The sequence below is a fragment of the Anomaloglossus baeobatrachus genome, chromosome 4 (genome assembly GCF_048569485.1).
Source record: "Anomaloglossus baeobatrachus isolate aAnoBae1 chromosome 4, aAnoBae1.hap1, whole genome shotgun sequence".
NCBI lineage: Eukaryota > Metazoa > Chordata > Amphibia > Anura > Aromobatidae > Anomaloglossus > Anomaloglossus baeobatrachus.
In genome coordinates this window covers 454,608,981-454,636,703 of record NC_134356.1, presented here as the reverse complement: position 1 = coordinate 454,636,703, position 27,723 = coordinate 454,608,981, and the positions used below count along the sequence as shown (strand labels likewise).

At 50.6% G+C, this 27,723-nt stretch overlaps 1 protein-coding gene across 1 annotated transcript in view; it reads left to right on the top strand.

Annotated features, from left to right (window-relative positions):
* Positions 1-27,723, top strand: part of LOC142303848 (sorting nexin-1-like) — a 101,418-nt gene that overhangs the window by 36,103 nt on the left and 37,592 nt on the right. Inside the window, exons 9-10 of the mRNA XM_075345643.1 lie at positions 22,090-22,203; positions 24,892-24,985. Coding sequence (XP_075201758.1) covers positions 22,090-22,203; positions 24,892-24,985 — 208 coding nt within the window. The remainder of the gene's footprint in view (positions 1-22,089; positions 22,204-24,891; positions 24,986-27,723) is intronic.

Below are 27,723 nucleotides of genomic sequence, written 5' to 3'. Positions count from 1 at the left end.
TAGCGTTACTGTTAATTTTGGCCGGTTCTGGGAATTTCCCATGAGAACCGCGCCGACGGTGCCTGCTCGTCGGCCGCACTTTAAAATCTAGGCCCCGGCTTCAGTTTGGGCCTAGTTTCGTTTTTGGCTTCTTCTGTATGTTTTGCATACAGCGCCGCCCACCGCCCGGCCAGCAGAGGGGAGGGCACTCCTCCCTAAGGAGATGTCCCCTCCCCTGTCTACCTCCCTGTGTCGCTCTGCCCTCTGTTTTTCCCGCTCCTGGGCTTATACACGCCCCCCCTCCTTCTCCCAGCGCCATTTTCTCAGCGTTTTTTACACTGAGAAGCGCTGGATGCTACTGCTGCATTCTATTTGGAAGGCTGACACTTCAGGGAGCGGTGAAATCCGGAGGACACACAGAGAACAGGGCTGGTAAGCCACAACCTCTGGTTGTGGACTTTTATTACACTCTCAGGCTTTCTACAGGAGTGTGTTTTGGCTGCAGAGCTTCCTCCACAGCAGCATGTCTGTCACTAGGAGCAAGGCTGCAAACATGTATGCTATATGCACTGCTTGCAAGCTAATTCTGCCAGAGCCTAGCACGTATCCACATTGTGATAACTGTGCTAATATGGTTGTGTCTCAGCCTGGAGCCTCCTCAGGGGTCCCTCCGGCTGCTCCGGCCCCGGTGGCTGAGCCCCCGGCTTGGGTAGCATCCTTTTCACAGGCTCTTTCCAAGTCGTTTGCCGATTCCATGGGACAGCTGTCCCAGACGCTGCTGTCTATGCATCAGCCTCCTTCTCAGGGTGTCTCTGCGGCTCCGAGCTCTGCAGAGCCCTCAGAGCATGTCCTAGGACCCCGTCCCCCTAAACGGAGACGCACGGACCCTTCTCCTTCCTCGTCCCACGGCTCTGATTCACTTACTGTGGGCTCAGACTCTGCCTCTATGTACCCCATTGACTTGTCTGAGGGCGATGCGGATGTTAGTGACTTGATTGCGTCCATTAACTCCGTACTGAACCTCAACCCACATGAGTCAGAGGATCAACCCTCTCTGGTAGAGGTACACCAGTTTACCTCTCCTAAGAAACCTAGGAGTATGTTTTTTAACCACTCCAGCTTTCAGACCACTGTTAACAAGCCTAGGGCCTGTCCTGACAAACGTTTTCCGAAACGTAGTTCAGATGACCGTTTCCCCTTTCCACCGGAGGTGGTTAAGGACTGGGCCCAGTCCCCAAAGGTAGACCCTCCAGTGTCCAGAATCTCAGCCCGCACAGTCGTTGCTGTGGCCGACGGCACTTCTCTTAAGGATCCCACTGACCGCCAGGTTGACCTTCTGGCCAAGTCTGTATTTGAGGCGGCAGGAGCCTCCTTCTCTCCGTCTTTTGCGGCGGTGTGGGCTCTTAAGGCTATCTCTGCCTCTCTGGCGGAGATTCATTCCCTCTCCAGGGACTCTATTCCTGAGATGGATGCCTTAACTTCCCGAGCTTCGGCTTTTGCATCCTACGCCATGTCTGCCATCCTGGAGGCTTCTCACCGCACGGCAGTGGCCTCCGCTAACTCCCTCGCGATCCGCAGGATCTTGTGGCTTCGAGAGTGGAAAGCGGACGCTTCCTCTAAGAAGTACCTTGCGAGTCTCCCTTTTACTGGGTCACGGCTGTTTGGGGAACAGCTGGATGACATAATTAAGGAAGCTACTGGCGGGAAGAGTACTTCCTTGCCACAAGCTAAAGCCAAGAAACCTGCCCAGGGCAGGAACCAATCGAGGTTTCGTTCCTTTCGTTCCTCTAACTGGTCATCCTCTAAGCCCACAGTCTCGTCCACTACCGCCAAGGATCGTAAATCCAACTGGCGCGCAAAGCCGCGTCCTCAAAAGACCGGAGGAGCCGCTGCCACCAAGGCAGCCTCCTCGTGACTATCTGGCCGCGCCAGCAACGTCCTTGGTCGGGGGCAGGCTCTCCCACTTTGGCGACGTGTGGTTGCAACACGTCTCCGATCAGTGGGTGCGGGATATCATCACCCACGGCTACAGGATGCCTTTTTCTTCCAGCCCGCCAAACAGATTTTTTCTGTCCACCCCCCCCTGCTCCAAAGCCGCCGCCTTCTCTCAGGCCGTGGCATCCCTGCAGGCCAACGGTGTAATTGTTCCGGTTCCCGCCCGGGAACGGTTCAGCGGTTTCTACTCAAACCTCTTTCTAGTCCCCAAAAAGGACGGTTCCTCCCGGCCCATCCTGGATCTCAAGCTTCTCAACAAGCATGTTCAGGTGCGGCACTTTCGCATGGAATCTGAGATCGGTCATTGCCTCAATGACCCAGGGAGATTTTCTGGCATCCATCGACATCAGAGATGCCTATCTGCATGTGCCTATTGCGGTCTCACACCAGCGCTGGCTACGCTTTGCAATCGGAGAGGAACATTTCCAGTTCGTGGCTCTTCCCTTTGGCTTAGCCACGGCCCCTCGAGTGTTCACCAAGGTCATGGCAGCAGTGGTTGCGGTCCTGCACCTCCAGGGATTGGCAGTGATTCCTTACCTGGACGACCTTCTAGTCAAGGCCTCATCCAGTGTAGACTGCCAGCGGAGTGTCTCTCTCACTGTCGCCACGTTAATTCAGTTCGGGTGGCTTGTTAACCTCCCCAAGTCGACTCTGACCCCGACCCAGGTACTTTTGTACCTAGGGATGCAATTCAAGACTCTGCCGGCACTTGTCAAGTTGCCCTTAGTCAAACAGCAGTCCCTTCGTCTGGCGGTGCGCTCTCTGCTGAGGCACCGCCGTCATTCCATCAGACACCTCATGCAGGTGCTGGGTCAGATGGTGGCGTCCATGGAAGCGGTTCCCTTTGCCCAGTTCCATCTGCGTCCCTTGCAGCTGGACATTCTCCGCTGTTGGGACAAGCGGATCTCTTCCTTGGACAGGCTGGTGGCTCTGTCATCACAGGCCAGGAACTCCCTTCAGTGGTGGCTTCAGCCCCTCTCCCTGTCACAGGGACGTTCCTTCCTGACTCCGTCCTGGGTGATCCTCACCACGGATGCCAGTCTCTCCGGCTGGGGAGCGGTGTTTCTCCATCACCAAGCACAGGGCACTTGAACTCCGTCCGAATCAGCCCTCCCGATCAATGTGCTGGAAATCAGAGCTGTGTTTCTAGCTCTCCTAGACTTTCACCACCTATTGGCGGGCAAGCACATTCGGGTTCAGTCGGACAACGCGACAGCGGTTGCCTACATCAATCACCAGGGCGGAACTCACAGCCGTCTGGCGATGTTGGAGGTTCAACGAATCCTCCAGTGGACGGAGGACTCAAAGTCCACCATATCCGCAGTCCACATCCCAGGCGTGGAAAACTGGGAGGCCGATTATCTCAGCCGTCAAACCGTGGACGGCGGCGAGTGGGCCCTGCATCCGTCAGTGTTCAGATCAATCTGCCGCAAGTGGGGCACTCCGGAAGTAGATCTAATGGCTTCCCGGCACAACAACAAGGTTCCGGTTTACGTGGCTCGCTCCCACGATCCTCAAGCCTTCGCAGCAGACGCACTGGTTCAGGATTGGTCTCAGTTCAGTCTGGCCTATGTGTTTCCCCCTCTAGCGCTCTTGCCCAGGGTTCTGCGCAAGATCCGAATGGAGGGCCGTCGAGTCATACTCATTGCTCCGGACTGGCCCAGGCGAGCCTGGTACCCAGACCTGCTCCGCCTGTCCGTAGAGGTGCCGTGGCATCTCCCGGACCGCCCAGACCTTCTCTCTCAAGGTCCGTTCTTCCGCCAGAATTCTGCGGCTCTCAGATTGACGGCGTGGCTCTTGAGTCCTGGATCCTGACGGCTTCAGGCATTCCCTCTGAGGTCATCTCCACCATGACTCAGGCTCGGAAGTCTTCCTCGGCTAAGATTTACCATAGGACTTGGAGAATTTTCCTGTCCTGGTGTCGCTCTTCCGGCCATGCTCCTTGGCCGTTCGCCTTGCCGACCATCCTGTCTTTTCTACAGTCAGGTCTACAGTTGGGTCTGTCCCTCAATTCCCTTAAGGGACAGGTGTCGGCTTTGTCGGTATTGTTCCAGCGGCGCATCGCACCTTCATGCAGGGCGCATCTCACATCATCCCTCCTTACCGACGGCCCTTGGATCCCTGGGACCTTAATCTGGTCCTCACGGCCTTACAGAAACCCCCTTTTGAGCCTCTCAGGGAGGCTCCCTTGTCTAGACTTTCACAGAAAGTTGTCTTTCTAGTAGCCATAACTTCTCTCAGGAGAGTTTCTGATTTGGCTGCGCTTTCTTCGGAATCCCCCTTTTTGGTGTTTCACCAAGACAAGGTGGTTCTTCGTCCGACTCCGGACTTTCTCCCTAAGGTGGTGTCTTCCTTCCACCTTAACCAGGACATTTCATTGCCCTCTCTTTGTCCGGCCCCTGTGCATCGCTTTGAGAAGGCGTTGCACACCTTGGATTTGGTGCGGGCGCTCCGAATCTATGTGTCTCGCACCGCTGTTTTTCGGCGGTGCACCTCACTTTCTTCGGCGCTCCATTGGGAGACCCAGGCGATTGGGTGTATAGCTACTGCCTCCGGAGGCCACACAAAGCATTACACTAAAAAGTGTAAGGCCCCTCCCCTTCTGGCTATACACCCCCCGTGGGATCACGGGCTGCTCAGTTTTCAAGCTTTGTGCGAAGGAGGTCAGACATCCATGCATAGCTCCACTGTTTAGTCAGCAGTAGCTGCTGACTATGTCGGATGGAAGAAAAGAGGGCCCATACTAGGGCCCCCAGCATGCTCCCTTCTCACCCCACTTTTGTCGGCGGTGTTTGTTAAGGTTGAGGTACCCATTGCGGGTACGGAGGCTGGAGCCCACATGCTGTTTTCCTTCCCCATCCCCCTGAAGGGCTCTGGTGAAGTGGGATCTTACCGGCCTCCAGGCTCTGAGGCCGGGCTCCATCCACAGACCCGGAGAACCTGCTGGATACGGAGCTGGGTACCGTCAGGGACAAGGCCCTGCAACATTCAGGTACTCTGTGTCCCCGTGCAGACAGGCACAGACACACTCCAGCGTTGCTGGGTGTGCTAGTGCGCCGGGGACAGTAGCGCTGCGCGCTTGGGCTATACTCACTGCAGCTTAGCTGCAGTGAGTTTATTTGTGGGGAACTACCGCGCCGGCCGCCCCTAGAGGCTGCGGCGCGGCTGTGACTTGTGGTGCGCCGGGGACTTCGCGCCGACCGTGCTTTCTTCAGCGCTCTATTGGGAGACCCAGACGATTGGGGTATAGCTACTGCCCTCTGGAGGCCACACAAAGCACTACATCAAAAGTGCAAGGCCCCTCCCCCTCTGGCTATACCCCCCCCGTGATATCACGGGTTCTCCAGTTTTAGCTTTGTGTGCGAAGGAGGTCAGACATTCCATGCATAGCTCCACAGATTTTAGTCAGCAGTAGCTGCTGACTATTTCGGATGGAAGAAAAGAGGACACATATAGTGTCCCCAGCATGCTCCCTTCTCACCCCTGGATGGTGTTGTAAGGTTGAGGTACCTATTGCTGGTACAGGGCTGGAGCCTGACATGCTGTTTTCCTTCCACATCCCCTGGTAGGGCTCTGTGGAAGTGGGATCCTGCCGGCCTCTCAGCTCTGACGCCGGGCTCCATCCACAGACCCATTAGAACCTGATGGAGACGGAGCAGGAGTACGATCAGGGACAGGCCCTGCATCATACAGGTACTCTGTGTCCCCGGCAGGCACAGACACACTCCGGGCTGGCTGGGTGTTGTAGTGCGCCGGGGACCGCAAGGTTGGAGTTAGTGTCCCTACAGATTACTGGGGGATTTTTTGTGTATGGGAACGCAGCGCCGACCCCCTCTGGACCGGGCGGCGCTGCTGTGACTTGTGGTGCACCGCCGCCCGCGCTTTTACGGCGGCGGCGGTTATAAATTGAGTCCCCGGCTTTTTGGGCCTAGGACGCCGGCAGCTCCGATTCGTTCCCGCCCCCACCCTGTCATTCAGGGTAGGGGAGAGACGCTGTTCGCTAGCAGCGACGAGGGCTGGAGCCTGATTTACATGCTCCAGCCCTCACACTAGGCACAGAGGGAAGCAGGCTTCCCGCTCTTAGCCAGGAACGCCCAGGGCCCGCCCCCCTTCTCTCTCAGACGCCGGCAGCCATTACATGCAGTCTGGCTGGAGGAAGGACGCAAGGCTCTGGGAGACCTGGACTAGGGGCTATCTGGCGACCACACACCCGCTTTTTAAGCGGGCGGTAAGCGATTTTTCTGTGCTGGTCCCTCTAGTGCCTCACGGTGTATCGGTGTACTGTGTAGAATATAGAGATATTGTATTTCTTGCACTGTGAGGTCGCTTCTGGCTGCATCTCCCAGATCACTCTGTGGAAGCAACAACATGCCATCCTCAAAACGCAAGGCTGCCAAGGCTAGGGCTGTGTATACTGCGTGTGCTGCATGTGGGGCTAATCTACCAGCAGGCTCCGATGACCCCCATTGTGTGCAATGCTCCGACCCGGTGCTGCTTCGCCAGCCGGAGTCAGGAGAGGTAGTGACCCAGGCTGAGACGCTTGTAAGTTCTGCCCCGGTGACAGGGACAGACTTTGCAGTTTTTGCGGATAATATGTCTGTGTCTATGGCAAAAATCCTTGAAACCTTGCAATCTATGCATGGGGCTCAGTCTTTGGGCACGGCGAGGCCTCTGTCCTCAGGTCCCCCTCACTTGGAATTAATCCAGCCCACAGGGGGGTCCCCGGCTTCACAGGCCGAGGATTATGACTCAGATGATAGCCCCAGCCACCCTAAGCGAGCTCGCTGGGAAAGACCCTCGACGTCATCACACTGCTCAGGGTCTCAGCGCAATCAGTCGCCCTGTGATGCGTCTGATGAGAGTGATCAGGAATCCATTCCTGGAACCCCTCTCAACCTGGATACTCCTGATGGGGATGCCATGGTAAACGACCTTATCTCAGCCATCAATAGGCTGTTGGATATTTCTCCCCCAGCCCCTTCAGCAGAAGAGGCGGCTGCGGAGCAGGAGAAGTTTCGTTTCCTTTATCCCAAGCGTAAATTGAGTGCTTTCTTGGATCACTCTGACTTCAGAGAGTCAATCCAGAAGCACGACGCTCACCCAGAAAGGCGTTTCTCTAAACGATCTAAAGATACGCGTTTCCCTTTCCCCCCTGAGGTGGTCAAGCGCTGGACCCAGTGTCCAAAGGTAGACCCCCCCGATTTCCAAACTCGCAGCTAGGTCCATAGTTGCAGTGGAGGATGGCGCTTCACTTAAAGATGCCAATGACAGACAGATGGACCTTTGGTTAAAATCTGTCTATGAAGCTATCGGCGCGTCGTTTGCTCCGGCATTCGCAGCCGTATGGGCACTCCAGGCTATTTCAGCTGGCTTAGCAAAAGTGGATGCTATCATACATCCAGCAGTGCCGCAAGTGGCCCACCTTACCACGCAGATGTCAGCGTTTGCGTCTTACGCTATCAATGCGGTCCTAGAATCTACCAGTCGCACCTCAATGGCGTCCGCCAATTCGGTAGTTTTGCGCAGAGCCTTGTGGTTAAAGGACTGGAAAGCAGATGCTGGTTCCAAAAAATGTTTAACCAGTTTGCCTTTATCTAGAGATAGACTGTTTGGCGAGCCATTGGCTGATATCATTAAGCAGTCCAAGGGTAAAGACTCCTCTTTACCACAACCCAGAACAACCAAACCTCAGCAAAAAAAGTGGCAGCAGAGGTTTCAGTCCTTTCGAGGTTCGGGCAAGACACCATTTACCTCGTCCAAAGGGACTCAGAGGACGCAAAGAAACTCAGATTCGTGGCGGGCTCACACGCGCCCCAAGAAAGCAAATGGAGGTACCGCTTCCAAAGCGGCTACCTCATGACTTACAGCCCCCTCCCTCCGCATCGCCGGTCGGGGGCAGGCTCTCCCGCTTTTCCGGCATTTGGATGTCACAGGTCAAAGACCGGTGGGTGACGGACATTTTGTCTCGCGGGTACAGAATCGAGTTCAATTCTCGTCCTCCAGCTCGGTTCTTCAGAACCTCCCCACATCCAGACCGAGCAGATGCTCTGCTGCAGGCGGTGGACTCCCTAAGAGCGGAAGGAGTGGTGATCCCAGTCCCTCCTCAGGAACAAGGGCAAGGGTTTTACTCCAATCTCTTTGTGGTTCCAAAAAAGGACGGCTCATTCCGTCCTGTTCTGGACCTAAAACGGCTCAACAAACATGTGCACGCCAGGAAGTTCCGGATGGAAACCCTGCGTTCTGTCATTGCCTCAATGTCCAGAGGAGACTTCCTTGCCTCAATAGACATCAAAGATGCTTATCTCCACGTGCCAATTGCTACAGAACATCAACGTTTTCTACGTTTTGTGATAGGAGACGACCATTTTCAGTTCGTAGCTCTGCCATTTGGTCTGGCGACAGCCCCACGGGTCTTCACCAAGGTCATGGCGGCGGTGGTAGCAGTCTTGCACTCTCAGGGACACTCGGTGATCCCTTACCTAGACGATTTATTGGTCAAAGCTCCCTCTCAAGAGGCATGTCAGCACAGCCTGAATGCTACGCTGGAGACCCTACAGTCTTTCGGATGGATCATCAACTTTCCAAAGTCGATCCTATCACCGACTCAATCACTAACGTATCTTGGCATGGAGTTTCATACTCTAGCAGCGATAGTGAAGCTTCCGCTGAACAAGCAGCGGTCACTACAGACAGGGGTGCAATCTCTACTGCAGGGCCAGTTGCATCCCTTGCGGCGCCTCATGCATTTCCTAGGGAAGATGGTGGCAGCCATGGAAGCAGTTCCCTTTGCGCAGTTTCATCTGCGCCCACTTCAATGGGACATTCTCCGCCAATGGGACGGGAAGTCAACGTCCCTGGACAGGAAAGTCTCGCTTTCCCAGACGGCCAAGGACTCCCTACAATGGTGGCTCCTTCCCACCTCATTGTCTCAGGGAAGATCCTTCCTGCCCCCATCCTGGGCAGTAGTCACGACAGATGCGAGTCTGTCAGGGTGGGGAGCAGTATTTCTCCACCACAGGGCTCAGGGGACGTGGACTCCGCAGGAATCCACCCTTCAGATCAATGTTCTGGAGATCAGGGCAGTGTATCTTGCTCTACTGGCCTTCCAACAGTGGCTGGAAGGAAAGCAGATCCGAATCCAATCGGACAACTCCACAGCGGTGGCATACATCAACCACCAAGGAGGGACGCGCAGTCGGCAAGCCTTCCAAGAAGTCCGGCGCATTCTAACGTGGGTGGAGGACAGAGCATCCACCATATCCGCGGTTCACATCCCAGGCGTAGAAAACTGGGAAGCAGACTTCCTCAGTCGCCAGGGCATGGACGCAGGGGAATGGTCCCTTCACCCGGACGTGTTTCAGGAAATCTGTCGCCGCTGGGGAGTGCCGGACGTCGACCTAATGGCATCCCGGCACAACAACAAGGTGCCGGCATTCATGGCGAGGTCGCGCGATCAAAGAGCTCTGGCGGCAGACGCCTTGGTTCAAGATTGGTCGCAGTTTCAGCTCCCATACGTGTTTCCGCCTCTGGCGCTCTTGCCCAGAGTGCTACGCAAGATCAGATCCGAGTGCAGCCGCATCATACTCGTCGCTCCAGACTGGCCGAGGAGGTCGTGGTATCCGGATCTGTGGCATCTCACGATCGGTCGACCGTGGTCACTGCCAGACCGACCAGACTTACTGTCCCAAGGGCCGTTTTTCCATCAGAATTCTGCGGCCCTGAACCTGACTGTGTGGCCATTGAGTCCTGGATCCTAGCATCTGCAGGATTATCTCAAGGAGTCGTTGCCACAATGAGACAAGCTAGAAAGTCGAATTCGGCTAAGATCTACCACAGAACGTGGAAGATTTTCTTATCCTGGTGCTCTGCGCAGGGAGTGTCTCCCTGGCCATTTGCATTGCCCAAGTTTCTTTCCTTCCTGCAATCGGGGTTAGAAAAGGGCTTGTCGCTCAGCTCCCTTAAAGGGCAAGTTTCGGCACTATCCGTGTTTTTTCAGAAGCGTCTAGCACGTCTTTCTAAGGTGCGCACGTTCCTGCAGGGGGTCTGTCATATTGTGCCCCCGTACAAGCGGCCGTTAGATCCATGGGATCTGAACAGGGTACTAGTTGCTCTCCAGAAGCCGCCCTTCGAGCCTCTGAAGGAAGTTTCTTTTTCTCGGCTGTCACAGAAAGTGGCGTTTCTTGTTGCGATCACATCGCTTCGGCGAGTGTCTGAGCTGGCAGCTCTGTCATCCAAGGCTCCCTTCCTGGTGTTCCACCAGGACAAGGTAGTGCTGCGCCCTATTCCGGAGTTTCTCCCTAAGGTCGTGTCCTCTTTTCATCTTAATCAGGATATATCCTTGCCTTCTTTTTGTCCTCATCCGGTTCACCGGTATGAAAAGGACTTACGTTTGCTAGATTTGGTGAGAGCACTCAGAATCTACATTTCCCGCACGGCGCCCATGCGCCGTGCCGATGCACTTTTTGTCCTTGTCGCTGGTCCGCGCAAGGGGTTGCAGGCTTCTAAAGCCACCCTGGCTCGATGGATCAAAGAACCAATTCTAGAGGCCTACCGTTCTGCGGGGCTTCCGGTTCCTTCAGGGCTAAAAGCCCACTCAACCAGAGCCGTGGGTGCGTCCTGGGCATTACGTCACCAGGCTTCGGCTCAACAGGTGTGCCAGGCAGCTACCTGGTCCAGTCTGCACACTTTCACCAAGCATTATCAGGTGCATACCTATGCTTCGGCGGATGCCAGCTTAGGTAGAAGAGTCCTGCAGGCGGCAGTGACACCCCCGTAGGGGAGGGCTGTTTTGCAGCTCTAACATGAGGTATTTCTTTACCCACCCAGGGACAGCTTTTGGACGTCCCAATCGTCTGGGTCTCCCAATAGAGCGCTGAAGAAGAAGGGAATTTTGTTACTTACCGTAAATTCCTTTTCTTCTAGCTCTTATTGGGAGACCCAGCACCCGCCCTGTTGTCCTTCGGGATGTTTTTTTGTTGTTTGCGGGTACACATGTTGTTCATGTTGAACGGTTTTTCAGTTCTCCGATGTTATTCGGAGTTAATTTGTTTAAACCAGTTATTGGCTTCCTCCTTCTTGCTTTGGCACTAAAACTGGAGAACCCGTGATATCACGGGGGGGGGTATAGCCAGAGGGGGAGGGGCCTTGCACTTTTGATGTAGTGCTTTGTGTGGCCTCCAGAGGGCAGTAGCTATACCCCAATCGTCTGGGTCTCCCAATAAGAGCTAGAAGAAAAGGAATTTACGGTAAGTAACAAAATTCCCTTCTTTACGACGGCAGCGCTTATAAATCTAGTCCCCGGCTTCTGCGGCCTAGTTACGTTTCGTTCCCGCCCCCAGCCCTGTCAGTCAGGGAAGGGGAGAGACGCTGTACAATAGTCAGCGCCGAGGGCTGGAGTCGTATTTACATACTCCAGCCCTCTCACTGGGCACAGTGGGACGCCAGTTTCCCGCTCTTTGTCTGCAGCACGCCCACGGCCCGCCCCTCTTCACAGGACGCCGGCAGCCATTCCTGCATGCAGTCTGAGCTGGAGAACGGACATAGCCCTGGGAGATCCAGACAGGGGATTCTGGCGACCACACACCCGCTCTTAAGCGGGCGGTAAGCAGCACCTAGGTGCTGACCCCACTAGTGCCACAGTGTTGTTTAGTGTACTTTTGTCTGTACCTATATATATTGCACTGTACGGTCGCTTCTTGGCTTTATACCCTATATTGCTCTGAGGAGACGACATCATGTCATCCGCAAAAAGCAAGGGTGCCAAGGCACAGGCTTTTATATGCTGCTTGTACCGCATGATCTACCGGCAGCTTCCTCTGACCCCCATTGTGTGCAATGTTCGGTCCCTGTGCCACTTCGTCAGCCGGAGTCTATGCTAGTAGTGGCCCAGGCAGAGATGCCTGTGAATCCTGCCCCGGTGACGGGGACAGAGTTTGCAGTTTTTGCTGATAAAATGTCTGTGACTATGACAAAAATTCTAGAATCTTTGCAGTCCAGGCCGGTCGCTCAGACCATGGGCACTGTTGATTCACTGTTCCCCGGTCCCCCTCAGTTGGAACTAATCCGTGCTCCAAGGGGGTCCCACGCATCACAGGCTGAAGGCTCTGACTCGGACGACAGTCCCAGGCAGCCTAAGCGAGCTCGCTGGGAGAGACCCTCGGCGTCATCACGCTGGTCAGGGTCTCAGCGAGAGGATTCTCTGTATGATGAGACAGAGGTAGATGATCAGGAGTCTAATCCTGAGACCGCTCTCAATCTGGATACTCCTGATGGTGACGCCATGGTGAATGACCTTATAGCGGCCATCAATAGACTGTTGGATATTTCTCCCCCAGCCCCTCCAGCGGAGGAGGCAGCTGCACAGCAAGAGAAATTCCATTTCAGATATCCCAAGCGTAAATTGAGTACTTTTCTAGACCACTCTGACTTCAGAGAAGCAGTCCAGAAACATCATGCTTATCCAGATAAGCGTTTTTCCAAGCGTCTTAAGGATACACGTTATCCTTTTCCCCCTGACGTGGTCAAACGCTGGACCCAGTGTCCAAAGGTGGACCCCCCAATCTCCAGGCTTGCGGCTAGATCCATAGTTGCAGTGGAAGATGGGGCTTCACTTAAAGATGCCACTGACAGGCAGATGGTCCTTTGGTTGAAATCTGTCTATGAAGCTATTGGCGCGTCGTTTGCTCCAGCATTCGCAGCCGTGTGGGCACTCCAAGCTATTTCAGCTGGTCTGGCGCAGGTGGACTCTGTCATACGTCCATCAGTGCCGCAGGTGGCGTCCTTAACCTCGCAAATGTCTGCGTTTGCGACTTACGCTATCAATGCTGTCCTGGACTCTACGAGCCGTACATCTATGGCGTCTGCCAACTCTGTCGTTTTTACGCAGAGCCTTGTGGTTGAAAGAATGGAAAGCAGATTCTGCGTCCAAAAAATGCTTAACCAGTTTGCCATTATCTGGAGACAAACTGTTTGGTGAGCAATTGGCTGAAATCATTAAACAGTCCAAGGGTAAGGACTCTTCCTTACACCAGCCCAGATAAAGCAAACCCCAACAGAGGAGGGGACAGTCGAGGTTTCGGTCCTTTCGTGGCTCGGGCAGGGCCCAATTCTCCTCGTCCAAAAGGACTCAGAAAGAGCAGAGGAGTTCAGATTCCTGGCGGACTCACTCACGCCCAAAGAAAGCAGCCGGAGGAACCGCTTCCAAGGCGGCTGCCTCATGACTTTCAGCCTCCTCTCTCCGCATCCTCGGTCGGTGGCAGGCTCTCCCGCTTTGGCGACATTTGACTGTCACAGGTCAAGGACCGGTGGGTGAGAGACGTTTTGTCTCACGGGTACAGGATAGAGTTCAGTTCTCGTCCTCCGCCTCGATTCTTCAGAACCTCCCCACCTCCCGACCGAGCCGATGCTCTTCTGCAGGCGGTGTGCTCCCTAAGGGCAGAAGGAGTGGTGATCCCTGTTCCTCCTCAGGAACAAGGTCAAGGTTTTTACTCCATTCTGTTTGTGGTACCAAAAAAGGACGGCTCTTTCCGTCCTGTTCTGGACCTAAAACTGCTCAACAAGCACGTGAAAATCAGGCGGTTCCGGATGGAATCCCTCCGCTCCGTCATTTCCTCGATGTCTCAAGGAGATTTTCTAGCATCAATAGACATCAAAGATGCTTATCTCCACGTGCCGATTGCTCCAGAGCACCAGCGTTTTCTACGCTTCGTGACAGGGGACGACCATCTTCAGTTCGTAGCCCTGCCATTTGGTCTGGCGACAGCCCCACGGGTTTTCACCAAGGTCATGGCAGCAGTGGTAGCAGTCTTGCACTCTCAGGGACACTCGGTGATCCCTTACTTGGACGATCTACTTGTCAAGGCACCCTCTCAAGGAGCATGCCAACACAGCCTGAACGTTGCGCTGGAGACTCTCCAGACCTTCGGGTGGATCATCAACTTTTCAAAGTCAAACCTGTCTCCGACCCAATCACTAACATATCTTGGCATGGAGTTTCATACTCTCTCAGCGGTAGTGAAGCTTCCGCTGGACAAGCAGCGGTCACTACAGACAGGGGTGCAGTCTCTCCTTCAAGGCCAGTCGCACCCCTTAAGACGCCTCATGCACTTCCTAGGGAAGATGGTGGCAGCAATGGAGGCAGTTCCGTTTGCGCAGTTTCATCTGCGCCCACTTCAATGGGACATTCTCCGCCAATGGGACAGGAAGTCGACGTCCTTGGACAGGAAAGTCTCCCTTTCCCAGACGGCCAAGGACTCTCTTCAGTGGTGGCTTCTTCCCACCTCATTATCACAAGGAAGGTCCTTCCTACTCCCATCCTGGGCGGTGGTCACGACAGACGCGAGCCTGTCAGGGTGGGGAGCAGTTTTTCTCCACCACAGGGCTCAAGGTACGTGGACTCAGCAGGAGTCCACCCTTCAGATCAATGTTCTGGAAATCAGGGCAGTGTATCTTGCCCTACAAGCCTTCCAGCACTGGCTGGAAGGGAAGCAGATCCGAATTCAGTCGGACAACTCCACAGCGGTGGCATACATCAACCACCAAGGTGGGACACGCAGTCGGCAAGCCTTCCAGGAAGTCCGGCGGATTGTGATGTGGGTGGAAGCCACGGCCTCCACCATATCCGCAGTTCACATCCCCGGCGTAGAAAACTGGGAAGCAGACTTCCTCAGTCGCCAGGGCATGGACGCAGGGGAATGGTCCCTTCACCCGGACGTGTTTCAGGAAAGCTGCCGCCGCTGGGGTGTGCCGGACGTCGACCTAATGGCGTCTCGGCACAACAACAAGGTCCCGACCTTCATGGCGAGGTCTCGCGATCAAAGAGCTCTGGCGGCAGACGCCTTGGTGCAAGATTGGTCGCAGTTCCAGCTTCCCTATGTGTTTCCCCCTCTGGCACTCTTGCCCAGAGTGCTACGCAAGATCAGGTCCGAATGCCGCCGCGTCTTACTCGTCGCCCCAGACTGGCCGAGGAGATCGTGGTACCCGGATCTGTGGCATCTCACGGTCGGCCAACCGTGGGCGCTACCAGACCGGCCAGACTTACTGTCACAAGGGCCGTTTTTCCATCTGAATTCCGCGGCCCTGAACCTGACTGTGTGGCCATTGAGTCCTGGATCCTAGCGTCTTCAGGTTTATCTCAAGGGGTCGTCTCCACCATGAGACAGGCTAGGAAGCCCACGTCTGCTAAGATCTATCACAGAACGTGGAAGATTTTCTTATCCTGGTGCTCTGCACAGGGAGTGTCCCCCTGGCCATTTGCATTGCCTACTTTTCTTTCCTTCCTGCAATCTGGTTTGGAAAAAGGCTTAGCGCTCGGCTCCCTTAAAGGACAAGTCTCAGCGCTATCAGTATTTTTTCAGAAGCGTCTAGCACGACTTCCTCAGGTATGCACGTTCCTGCAGGGGGTTTGTCACATCGTCCCTCCGTACAAACGGCCGTTAGATCCATGGGATCTGAACAGGGTACTGGTTGCTCTCCAGAAGCCGCCCTTCGAGCCTCTGAAGGAGGTGTCACTTTCTCGACTCTCACAGAAAGTGGCCTTTCTGGTAGCGGTCACGTCTCTTCGGAGAGTGTCTGAGCTAGCAGCGCTGTCATCCAAAGCTCCCTTCCTGGTGTTTCACCAGGACAAGGTAGTGCTGCGCCCGATTCAGGAATTTCTCCCTAAGGTGGTATCCTCTTTTCATCTCAATCAGGATATCTCCTTACCTTCCTTTTGTCCTCATCCAGTTCATCGGTATGAGAAGGATTTGCATTTGTTAGATCTGGTGAGAGCACTCAGAATCTACATCTCCCGCACGGCGCCCCTGCGCCGCTCGGATGCACTCTTTGTCCTTGTCGCTGGTAAGCGCAAAGGGTCGCAGGCTTCCAAATCCACCCTGGCTCGATGGATCAAGGAACCAATTCTTGAAGCCTACCGTTCTGCTGGGCTTCCGGTTCCATCAGGGCTGAAGGCCCATTCTACCAGAGCCGTGGGTGCGTCCTGGGCATTACGACACCAGGCTACGGCTCAACAGGTGTGCCAGGCGGCTACCTGGTCGAGCCTGCACACTTTCACCAAACATTATCAGGTGCATACCTACGCTTCGGCGGACGCCAGCCTAGGTAGAAGAATCCTGCAGGCGGCAGTTGCCTCCTCGTAGGGGAGGGCTGTTTTGCAGCTCTAACTTGAGGTATTATTTTACCCACCCAGGGACTGCTTTTGGACGTCCCAATCGTCTGGGTCTCCCAATGGAGCGCCGAAGAAGAAGGGAATTTTGTTACTTACCGTAAATTCCTTTTCTTCTAGCTCCAATTGGGAGACCCAGCACCCGCCCCTGTTTCCTTCGGGATTTTTGGTTTTTTCGGGTACACATGTTGTTCATGTTGAACGGTTTCAGTTCTCCGATGTTACTTCGGATTGAATTTGTTTAAACCAGTTATTGGCTTTCCTCCTTCTTGCTTTAGCACTAAAACTGAGCAGCCCGTGATCCCACGGGGGGTGTATAGCCAGAAGGGGAGGGGCCTTACACTTTTTAGTGTAATGCTTTGTGTGGCCTCCGGAGGCAGTAGCTATACACCCAATCGTCTGGGTCTCCCAATTGGAGCTAGAAGAAAAGGAATTTACGGTAAGTAACAAAATTCCCTTCTTTTGTGCTAACCACGGGTCAGCGCAAGGGCCTCTCGGCGTCTAAACCGACCCTGGCTCGTTGGGTTAGGTCGGCTATCGCCGATGCCTACCAGTCTTCTCAGGTGCCTCCCCCGCCGGGGATTAAGGCGCACTCGACCAGAGCTGTCGGTGCCTCCTGGGCTTTCAGGCACCAGGCTACGGCTCAGCAGGTGTGTCAGGCTGCCACTTGGTCCAGTCTGCACACTTTTTCTAAGCACTACCAAGTGCATGCTCATGCTTCGGCAGATGCGAGCTTGGGCAGACGCATCCTTCAGGCGGCTGTCGCCCATTTGTGAAGTTAGGTTTTGCCTACTTCTCAGTTTAGTTTATTTCCCACCCATGGACTGCTTTGGAACGTCCCATGGTCTGGGTCTCCCATGGAAGGAACGATAAAGAAAAAGAGAATTTTGTTTACTTACCGTAAATTCTTTTTCTTGTAGTTCCGACATGGGAGACCCAGCTCCCTCCCTGTTGCCTGTTGGCAGTTTTTTGTTCCGTGTGCTTCACGGCTGTTGTTAGTAGACAGAGTTCTGGTTTTGCCGAGTTTTACTCTATCTCTACTTATGGGTGGATGTCCTCCTTCAGCTTTTGCACTGAACTGGGTAGATTGTCATCCAGGGGGTGTATATAGCCCGGAGGGAGGAGCTACACGTTTGAGTGTAGTGCTTTGTGTGTCCTCTGGAGGCGCTAGCTATACACCCATGGTCTGGGTCTCCCATGTCGGAACTACAAGAAAAAGAATTTACGGTAAGTAAACAAAATTCTCTTTTTCTTGTAGTTCCGACATGGGAGACCCAGCACCCTCCCTGTTGCCTGTTGGCAGTTTTTTGTTCCGTGTGCTTCACGGCTGTTGTTAGTAGACAGAGTTCTGGTTTTGCCGAGTTTTACTCTATCTCTACTTATGGGTGGATGTCCTCCTTCAGCTTTTGCACTGAACTGGGTAGATTGTCATCCAGGGAGTGTATATAGCCCGGAGGGAGGAGCTACACGTTTGAGTGTAGTACTTTGTGTGTCCTCCGGAGGCGCTAGCTATACACCCATGGTCGGGGTCTCCCATGTCGGAACTACAAGAAAAAGAATTTACGGTAAGTAAACAAAATTCTTTTTTTTTTTTTTTGCCAAGGACCATTTGGATATTCATACCATGATTTGAAGGTCGCACAGATTATGAATTTAAAAATTGGCCTGCTATGTTTGGTTAAACAATTAACTCGCTCTAATTTGTGTGGAGCATATACATCGCATGGGATGCTGTGGGCACATACATTGCAGGGGACGCTGGGGGCACATGCATTGCTGGGGGCACATGCGTGGCCGGGGACGCTTGGGGGCACATGCGTGGCCGGGGACGCTTGGGGGCACATGCGTGGCCGTGGACGCTTGGGGCTCATATATCGCAGGGGCTGCCACTGCTGTGTTCATCTGGGACATGGAAAAGCATCTCGTGCTAATTCCGCTCATGAAGTACGTCCTGATGCTAGCACTGCCCTGCATGAGTACATAATCCTTCAATGCGTGTGAACGTAGCATTCACAGGTACGTACTTCCAGTGCAAGAGTGGTTTAAAGAGCCAGCAGCCGTGTTTTGACAGCCCTTTAAACTGCCCGTCCCCAATGATCTGCCCTTGAATCTCGCATCCATTCACACATTAGTAAAAGTGATAGATCTGAGAATAAGATTGTTGAAATTCAAAGCATGTCCTACTCTGATCCAACGTTGAAGATTTGTACACAGAATTGGCCAGCACACAGACAGTCGCATGGATGTATGATGCACCTTTTAGACGTTCATTAGAAGTGTTTCTCTTGTAGCAGTGCTGAAGATGCTTGTTCGACTTTGGACTACGTTGGAGGGTTTTTTTTTGGGTAATAAAGATAAAGTCCTAAATATTTTCTGTTTTATTTCGAAAAAAATATTTTTTTCTCTGTGTTGTTGCTTTATTTTACTGTCAAAATAACAGACAATCACAGACACTGTCACAGAGTGGGTGTCTGTGATTGGATGCTGGAGTAACCTGAAACCAGCCCATATATTCTAGTATCAAGAATGCATGGGCAGATTAAAGGTTACTCCAACAGCCGATCACAGACGCCCATTCTGCGTGACAGCGTCTGTCATTACCAGGACAGTCTGTGATTGGCTGCAGCGGCCAGGTGACTAGAGGAGTGCATGATGGGAGGTGATTTTAATTCTCCTTGCTGTATAATTTCTTGAACACCTCATTGGCGGACACCGGAAACCATGAGTGAAATCTGCGGCAGGAGGATGACACTAAGGCTGTGTGCGCATGCTGCGGTTTTCAATTCGTTTTTTCTTGCACATTTTAATCAATACTGCAAGGAAAAGAGCATCCCAGCAAAGTTTGAGAATCCTAAATTGCTGAGCTCATGGTGCAGAAAAAACTGCAGCATATCAATTCTTTCTGCGTTTTTTCTCCTTTCTGATCACTGATGTGAATCCACTCCTGTGCTCAATCACTGCAGTGGATTATGTGTCAGTGCTGCACTCCCAGCACTAACGCTTTACCTCACACACCATGCATCCAAAATGGTCTGTGAAGCGATCCGTAGCTCAGTAAACCGGGGACGTCATGGTGACGACCCAGGGTTACCATGGCAGTGATTGCATCTCTGTGATCACATTACAAAGACCAGATCACCAGGGAGAGGTAAGGGCAAAAAAACAGATTCCCATCGAATGTAGAAGGGCCAGAGTTCTTTCTTGCCCCATTTTGTGCTGGCTATATTCAGGATTCTTTATTGCTGATGCTCCCTGGTACTACCCATAGCATCCAGATAGCTCTTTCACCGGGACTCCTCCTTCCACCTGAATTCCTGGCCATCTAATTTACCGTTGGGACTCCTGTGGCTTTGGGCCTTCTGATTAGGTTTGCCTGACTATGGTTAGGGCACAAAAACTTACAGCAAAGAGGCCTTTCTTCTGAATGTAATGTAAGTGAGAATCTAACCGCTTCTAGGTCGTCTTTTTTTTTTGTAATTTTTGCATTCAGGTTGAGCCAATGTTGGCTCGTAGGGGCCAATCTTTTGCCCATGCTTTTACAGCAGAAGCTGACTTCTAAGCCTCAGTTTTCAACTTTACACCAGGGCAATATCAACTCTAAGCCATTGAATTGACCCCCCTCTATTTGCTTGACCTTTATTTGGTTTTGTGCTCCCTTATAGTCTCCTCCTTTCTATCAAATCAGAGACATATTTGGCTTTCTGACGAGGTGTTTTTTTTTTTTTTTTAGCGTTCTCTTCTATCAGGTGAGGCTCCAAAGGGTGTGTCTCGCCTGTCACTTTCCCAATACATGGCAGGATGGGCTTGTGTCCGGCACCCTTTTTTCTCCCTAATGTGTTCTCTCCCTTTCACCTTAGTGAAGAGAGAGCTCTCCTTCCTTATGTGCTTCGTCTGCCACTTTACTGAAAGGGTCTTAAACAATCTTATGTGGTAAGACCTATGCAGCACTACCTGTCCCTCTTGATTCCATTCAGACAGTTGGGTACTGTGTTTGTCATCATGATATGCCCTTGCAAAGGTCTGAGAGCATCTAGGGTTAACATTGGTTGCTGTATTCGATCTGCCATTCTGGAAGATCGTGCCAAGCCAGAGCACCACCAGCTTGGACACCACTTACTCTTCCCAGGCGGGGGAACCTCCTGGGTCATACAATTCCAGGCGTCTGTTCCTCTACTCTTTAATGCCGCTAATAAGTCTTCAGTCCACATCTTCAGAGATCATACCTCCTGCCATTGGTGGACATAAGGGTATTGCAATCAGCAGTTGCTCGAGTGGTAACTTAAAAGATTATATTTTTTTTTCTTGTACAATATAAGTTTTCTCACTCCAAGGACTTCTTTGGGACGTTCTATGGATTCCTGTGTCACCCAATGAGGTGTCCAAGGAAAGAGGATTTTTGGTATTTGCCTTAAAGGGAACCAATCACCAGGATTTTCGTATATAACCTAAAGCCAGTGCTATATTGGCACTATCAGGCAGATTCTATACATACCTGTAGTGGTCAGCTCCGATGTTTAGGTTTTGAAATCCAAAAAAGTAAAGTTTATAAAATTAGCTGCTTGTTGAGTGACAGTTGCACTTTAGCAGATAATATATTCATAGTTATCCCCTCCCTCTGCTAGAATTAGCATAAGTATTATACAAACGACTTACTTTGTCTCTTGCAGGACCTGTGAGGTCATACCCATGTGACCTGGTATCCAGCTTTGTTGGCTGAGGCCCCGCCCCTTCCGGTCACATGGGTATGACCTCACACAGGTCCTTCCTAGTAAAAAGTGAAATCGATGGTATTATGCTTATGCTAATTTTAACACAGGGAGGGATAACTATGAATATATTATCTGCTCCAGTGCAACTGTCACTCAACAAGCGGCTAATTTTATAAACTTTTTTTGATTTCAAAACCCAAACATCGGAGCTGACCTGTACAGGTATGTATAGAATCAGTATGACAGTGCCAGTATAGCGCTGGCTTTAGCTTATATACGAAAATCCTAGTGATTGGTTCCCTTAAAAGTCTTTCTTGTAGCTTATTGGGAGACCAAGGACCCTCTCTTCTTTGGATAGTCTTTGCTTTGTTTCTCCTATTATTTTTGCAGTAACTGATTTAGCTAGCAGTACATAAAGCAGGTGTAGCGTGTTGTGGAGGAACCAACTTTTTTTTTTTTTCTCTCTCCTCCCAAGATGTATTTTTAGGTCGGGGCCAGATGGGGATCTACTGCGATCCTCGCATAACACTCTGTTCACGCTGGCAGCACAGCAGGAGTCTAGCGTCATGCGAGTGTCACTGCGACTAAGGTCTGATCATGCGATCGGACCACAGCTGCGGGGGGTGGGCTGGCTTTGAGGAAGGGCGGGCAGACGCTGGGGAGGGAGGGATATATCTCCCTCTCTCCTCCGTTGCCAGCTATTGCCATTCTCGCACTGCACTCGCGTTACACCGGTGCACTGCGAGTGCAGTGCGATTATTCTCTCACCACGTAGACTTGAATGTGTGCAAGAGAAACAAGACTCACATTGCACCCACAGCATGCTGCGATTGTTTTGTCGGTACGATTGGGACTGAGAAAATAATCGCTCATGTGTGCTGGCACATAGGCTAATATTGGTCCGAGTGGAATGCGATAAAACATCGCATTCCACTCGCTCTGATTTTCATGCTGTGTGGCTTAGGCCTTAGTGTCATGCGCCTGGTGGCAACAGACTTGAACAATCATTTCCTGTCCCAAATGAGGCTGCAAGAAAGTTGTTTGGTTTGTTTTTTTTTTTTTTTTTTTTTACAGTGAATATCAAAAATCCTTTTTTTTTTTGCTTATGTTTCTGTGGCTTATGCTTAATTGATACTCCATTTTAACTATGCATTATTGATGTTTGCATTAAATCACCTTAGACCTCGCATTTTAGGTCTGCATTGTGACTTTATAATTTTTCAACCAAGGTTTTTCCTCTTGTAGCTTCCCCGTGCTGTCAGCACTCAAACTCTGAGTGGAGCTGGTCTCCTCAAGATGTTCAATAGAGCCACTGATGCTGTCAACAAGATGACCATAAAGATGAATGAGTCTGACATTGTAAGTGCTGGATCCTGATTTTTAAGCTTTTTAGAGCAGTGTCAATACTTGAAAAATGTAATATCAACTTTTGTGTTGTGCGGTCAATGGCCAAGACGTTTGTGAATTGCTTCATGGCAATATGTACAGCTTGTACCATCAGATAGTTTTTGCTTCATCCAAAGAACAGCGTGAGTTATTTTTACCTAATTTAAAGGGCATCTGTCAGGGGGCTCAAATTTCCTAAGCCATCTATATGGGCATGTAGGTTATAGAAAATTGAATAGAATGATACATTGATATCTGCAATCCGATGTTTTATTCCAGAGTAATCCACATTTCTAAATATGTAAATGAGGTGTTAAGATCTATGGGCCAGATATAGATCTCAGTGAGCATCCAGATTCTTTGTAATGAAATTGGGTACTACTATTGTGAGACACATAGATCAGGAGAGCAGGCTGTCATGTATGGAGCAGATCTTGATTTGTTGGCTTACACACATTCATTTTGGACTTGATAAACTCTAAAAGTTGAAAGTTATAGCTACTGTGTCCTTTTAAAGGGAACATGATTTTCCCAATGTAAACTAAACATTATCTGCTCTATTACTGCAGTCTTTCTATATCTCAGCTCTGAATTTCCCCTTCATGTGCCAAAAAATACTTCTGGCATACAGCGTGGTTCGGTCCAAGAGGTTTCTTTATTTTTTTTTTTATTTTTTGGAGCCTCCTGAATCCTTGCAGCTGCCGTTCTCACGGCTCAATTGATGTGGATAACGCATCCTAATGCATCCAAAGATTGGCACGTCGTACGTCATCCACAGATCACTGCCAGTCTTGCACCTGCGCAGTTGAAGTAGGGCAGAGCAAAGTCGTATAATCTGTTGGTACCTATAACCCGGAAGTGAAGTCAGTGTTGGCGCCCGTGTAGTACAGGACTAAGTTCTGCTTTAAATCAGTATTACCATCTCTCAGATCCTATCCTAATATGTAGTGGGTGTAATTATATTAGCAAATACCTCCAATTAGAAATGTAGTATAGTTCTCCTGATTAGCGATGTTGCTTACCTCATGTTCAAGGCATTGCAGGGACCTTAGGTATCCATGGTTACTACCACGCATATAGTCAGCTACTTGTGTGTGGTCTGAACCATGGTTACCTAAGGTCCTGCAATGCCCTGACCATGAGGTAGACGACATAGTGAATCAGGAGAACAATGCTACATGTCTGATTGGAGGTATTTTCTATTATTATTACACCCACTACATATTGGGATAAGATGTTGGAGATGGGAATACCCCTTTTAAGAGTGGCAGCACAGTGTGCCTGTGCAGGTACAAGATTTGATGCAATCTGTGGATACTGTAAGACACATCATAAATTCTGAGCTGCTAGGATTGAGGCGGCGCAGAGAATAGAAAAGATGCCCATTAGACCAGACCACACCATATGCTAGAAGTATGATAGTTTTCGGCATATGCAGGGGGAGTTCAGGTCTTATCCATAGGTGGATAGCCTGCAGTAATAAAGCTGATAAAGGTGGTGGCTTTAGTTTTAAATTTGGAACACCTGCTAACATGTTCCCTTTAATCCCCACTTACATATATTGTTCCGTAAAAATGTAATTTGTATTATTATTAAAGGGAATCTGTTACCTGTTTTTTGTTTGTTTTTTTTTTGCTCCCACATCTGAGAGCAGCATAATATAGAGACAGAGACCCTAATTCCAGTGATGTCACTTACTGAGCTGTTTGCTATCATTTTGATAAAATCTCTGCTGCATATCTAGCAGTTATACAGAGCTCATGAATATGCTGGACTACCTGGCAGCAGGACAAGTAGTCCTCTAATGATAATCTGCTGATTTAAACAGTGATTATATCAAAACTACACTAAGCAGCCGAGTAAGTGACACATCGCTGGAATCAGGATCTCTGCCCCTATATTATCCTGCTCTGATTAGACGGCAAAAACTTGGTGACAGATTCCCTTTAACATACTATTGTTCCAATGCATTCTACATTCAAGAACTCCTCCAATTGCTTACGCACTGCACTATCGCCACCTAGTGGCAGTGTTGCTTATTCCAGCTTTTTAATAAAACTGTTAGTCGTTTTTGTAACGTGCTGCAGGCTGTTCAGTAAACTGATATTTGGCTTTGTTCAGAAGAAGAATGCTAATTTGCAAAATTTTCAGTAGGTGTGCCCAAAATGTATATTAAAGAAAATAATGACCTTTTATGAAATGAATCCCAAGATTGTATTTAGTGTAATGAAACCGAGAAATAAATGAGTATTGTACTTATTGCGTGCAGTAGTCATCATTCTAAGCTGCAGCTTTTGTCTGTATTTCTTTAACTTGAGACACCTCATGTCACAACCATAATATAAGAACAAGTTGCCCATAACATAGGACCACTTATTGTATTTCACGATAATTTGGCACTAACCTCAATATTACAATATCATCTTTAGCTCGCTCGTTAGCAGCTTGCATATTGTTTTTTGTCTCGAATGAAAAACAATTCTGTTATCCATACTCCATTATACCCTCTATATTCCTATCACGTTCTTTTGGATGCAATAAATGCAGTTTTGCCATAGATGTTTGTAAATAAGGACGTTTTTTGGTCTGGTGTTTATGTATTTTTACATTGCCTTTCTCAAGGTTACAGGTACTGTCATTTACTATTTTTTTTATGTTTAGTGGTTTGAGGACAAGTTGCAAGAGGTGGAATGTGAAGAACAACATCTTCGTAAACTTCATGCTGTGGTGGAGACTCTCGTAAACCACAGGAAAGGTACTTTGTTGCACATGGATGGTATATCATTGTTCCGTTGCTTTAATTGACCTAGAAACTGGGGTATGCTAACACGGCTGATTTTTCAGACCAAAATATCTATTTTCTTATTTGCAGTTTCATGTGGCATGCATCTAAATTTTGGTGCTAAACCAATGCCGTTTCCAAATGAAAACCACTTTGAGTGGCTTGTCACTTATTTATCTTCGTGCAATAGATAAAGAAAAATCTGTATGAACTATCGTATTTATTACTTTTGAAACAAATGGGAGATGGGCTTTGGTGCAGGATATATATTATATTTACCTGTTGGTAACATACACTTTAAAGAGTTATTCCCATCTCCAGAAACCTATCCCAATATGTAGTAGGCAAAACAATAATATTAGCAAATCCCTCCAATTAGAAATGTAGTATAGTTCTCCTGATATAGCCATGTCTCTTACCTCATGTGCAGGGCATTAAAGCAGCTTAGGTATCCATGGTTATGTCCACTCTTATAGTGACAATTAGTTGCTCATGGTCATAACCTTGGATATAATAGCAAATTCTGCCGAGCAGAAAAAATAGTGCCCAATAGTCCAAAATATAATGGTGATAATAGCAAGGACTAAAACTTAACTTTTAATCTGACAATAAAATCAATATTAAGGTGCATGTGCATAAATTGTGCAATTTATGCACAAGCACCTTAATATTGATTTTATTGTCAGATTAAAAGTTAAGTTTTAGTCCTTGCTATTATCACTCATAACCTTGGATACCTAAGCTGCTTTAATACCCTACACATGAGGTAAGAGACATGGCTATATCAGAAGAAATAGGATATATTACATTTCTATTTGGAGACGTGCTATTAGTATTTTCACCTACTATATATTGGCATATGATCTAGGAGATGGGAATACCTCTTTAACCATCTCTATTTATTGATCCAGAAGACAGACCTATTACAGATCAGACGTGTGCATTGCCATCATAGGCATTAAACTCATCTATACCCTTTTTTCCTGGATGGAGGGCTATTTTGCCCCCAATTAGCTGTGTGCACCGGGGTTTCCGTATTTTCTTTGTCGCTCCATTGGGAGACCCAGACAATTGGGTGTATAGCTTCTGCCTCCGGAGGCCACACAAAGTATTACACTTAAAAGTGTAAAGCCCCTCCCCTTCTGCCTATACACCCCCCGTGCATCACGGGCTCCTCAGTTTTTATGCTTTGTGCGAAGGAGGCTGACATCCACGCATAGCTCCACATCTTAGTCAGCAGCAGCTGCTGACTATGTCGGATGGAAGAAAAGAGGGCCCATAACAGGGCCCCCAGCATGCTCCCTTCTCACCCCACTCTGGTCGGCGGTGCTGTTAAGGTTGAGGTACCCATTGCGGGTACATAGGCAGGAGCCACATGCTGTTTTCCTTCCCCATCCCTTAATGGGCTCTGGGTGAAGTGGGATCCTAATCGGTCTCAAGGCACTGGGACCGTGCTCCCTCCGCAGCCCCTGGGGAATCTGCTGGACAGGAGCCGGGTATCGTCAGGGACAAGGCCCTGCTACTGTGAGGTACTCTGTGTCCCCTTGGGGGACCGCGCATGGAGCGCTTGTGCCATATACACTGCAGCACTGCTGGGTGTGTTAGTGCGCCGGGGACTACCGCGCCGGCCGCGCTTATATGCCGGCCGCGCTTATAACTTTAGTCCCCGGCTTTTGCGGCCTAGTATCGCATATTCCCGCCCCCAGGCCTGTCAGTCAGGGGAAGGGCAGGACGCTGCACAGGACGTCAGCGCTGAGGGCTGGAGCATACTTTGTATCCTCCTCCCCCCTCATTCAGCACAGTGGGGCTCCAGATTCCCGCACTTTCTAGGGCACGCCCACGGCCTCCTCCTCCCCACAGAACGCCGGCAGCCATTCCTGTCAGCACTTCTGACGCTGGAGAGGAGAGACAACAGGCTCTGGGAGGCCCAGGCAGGGAATCTGGTGATCACACAGCACCTGAGGTGCTGGCCCCACTGAGTGCCGGAGTGTTCATATATATATATATGCTTATATGCTATACATTTACACTGTACGGTCGCACTGTTGATTTTTGGCTATATACCCTCCTGGATTGTACTCAGAGGAGACAACAGCATGTCGTCCGCAAAAAGCAAGGGTGCCAAAGCACAGGCTTACTTTGCAACCTGTACCTCATGTGCGGCTATACTACCGGCAGGTTCCACTGACCCTCATTGTGTGCAATGCTCGGCCCCTGTGACACTCACTCAGCCGGAGCCTCTGCTACTGGTGGCCCAGGTGGAACCACCTGCTACCACTGTCCAGGTGACAGGGACGGAGTTTGCAGTGTTTGCTGACAAACTGTCTGAGACTATGGATAAATGGTCTGCTAGGATACTAGAAGCCTTACAGTCCAGACCGGTAACTCAGGCCCCGGGCACTGTTCAATCATTGACCCCAGGCCCCCCTCAATTGGAGCAGCAAAGTGCTCCTGGGGTGACCCATGGGTCCCAGGGTGAGGTCTCTGACATGGACCGCAGTCCCAGGCCGCCTAAGCGGGCTCGCTGGGAAATTCACTCGACTTCATCACACTGTTCAGGGTCTCAGCAGGAGGACTCTCTGGATGATGAAGCGGAGGTAGCAGATCAGGATTCTGATCCTGAAGCCGCTCTCAACCTGGATACACCTGATGGTGACGCCATAGTGAATGACCTTATAGCAACCATCAATCAGGTGTTGGATATTTCTCCA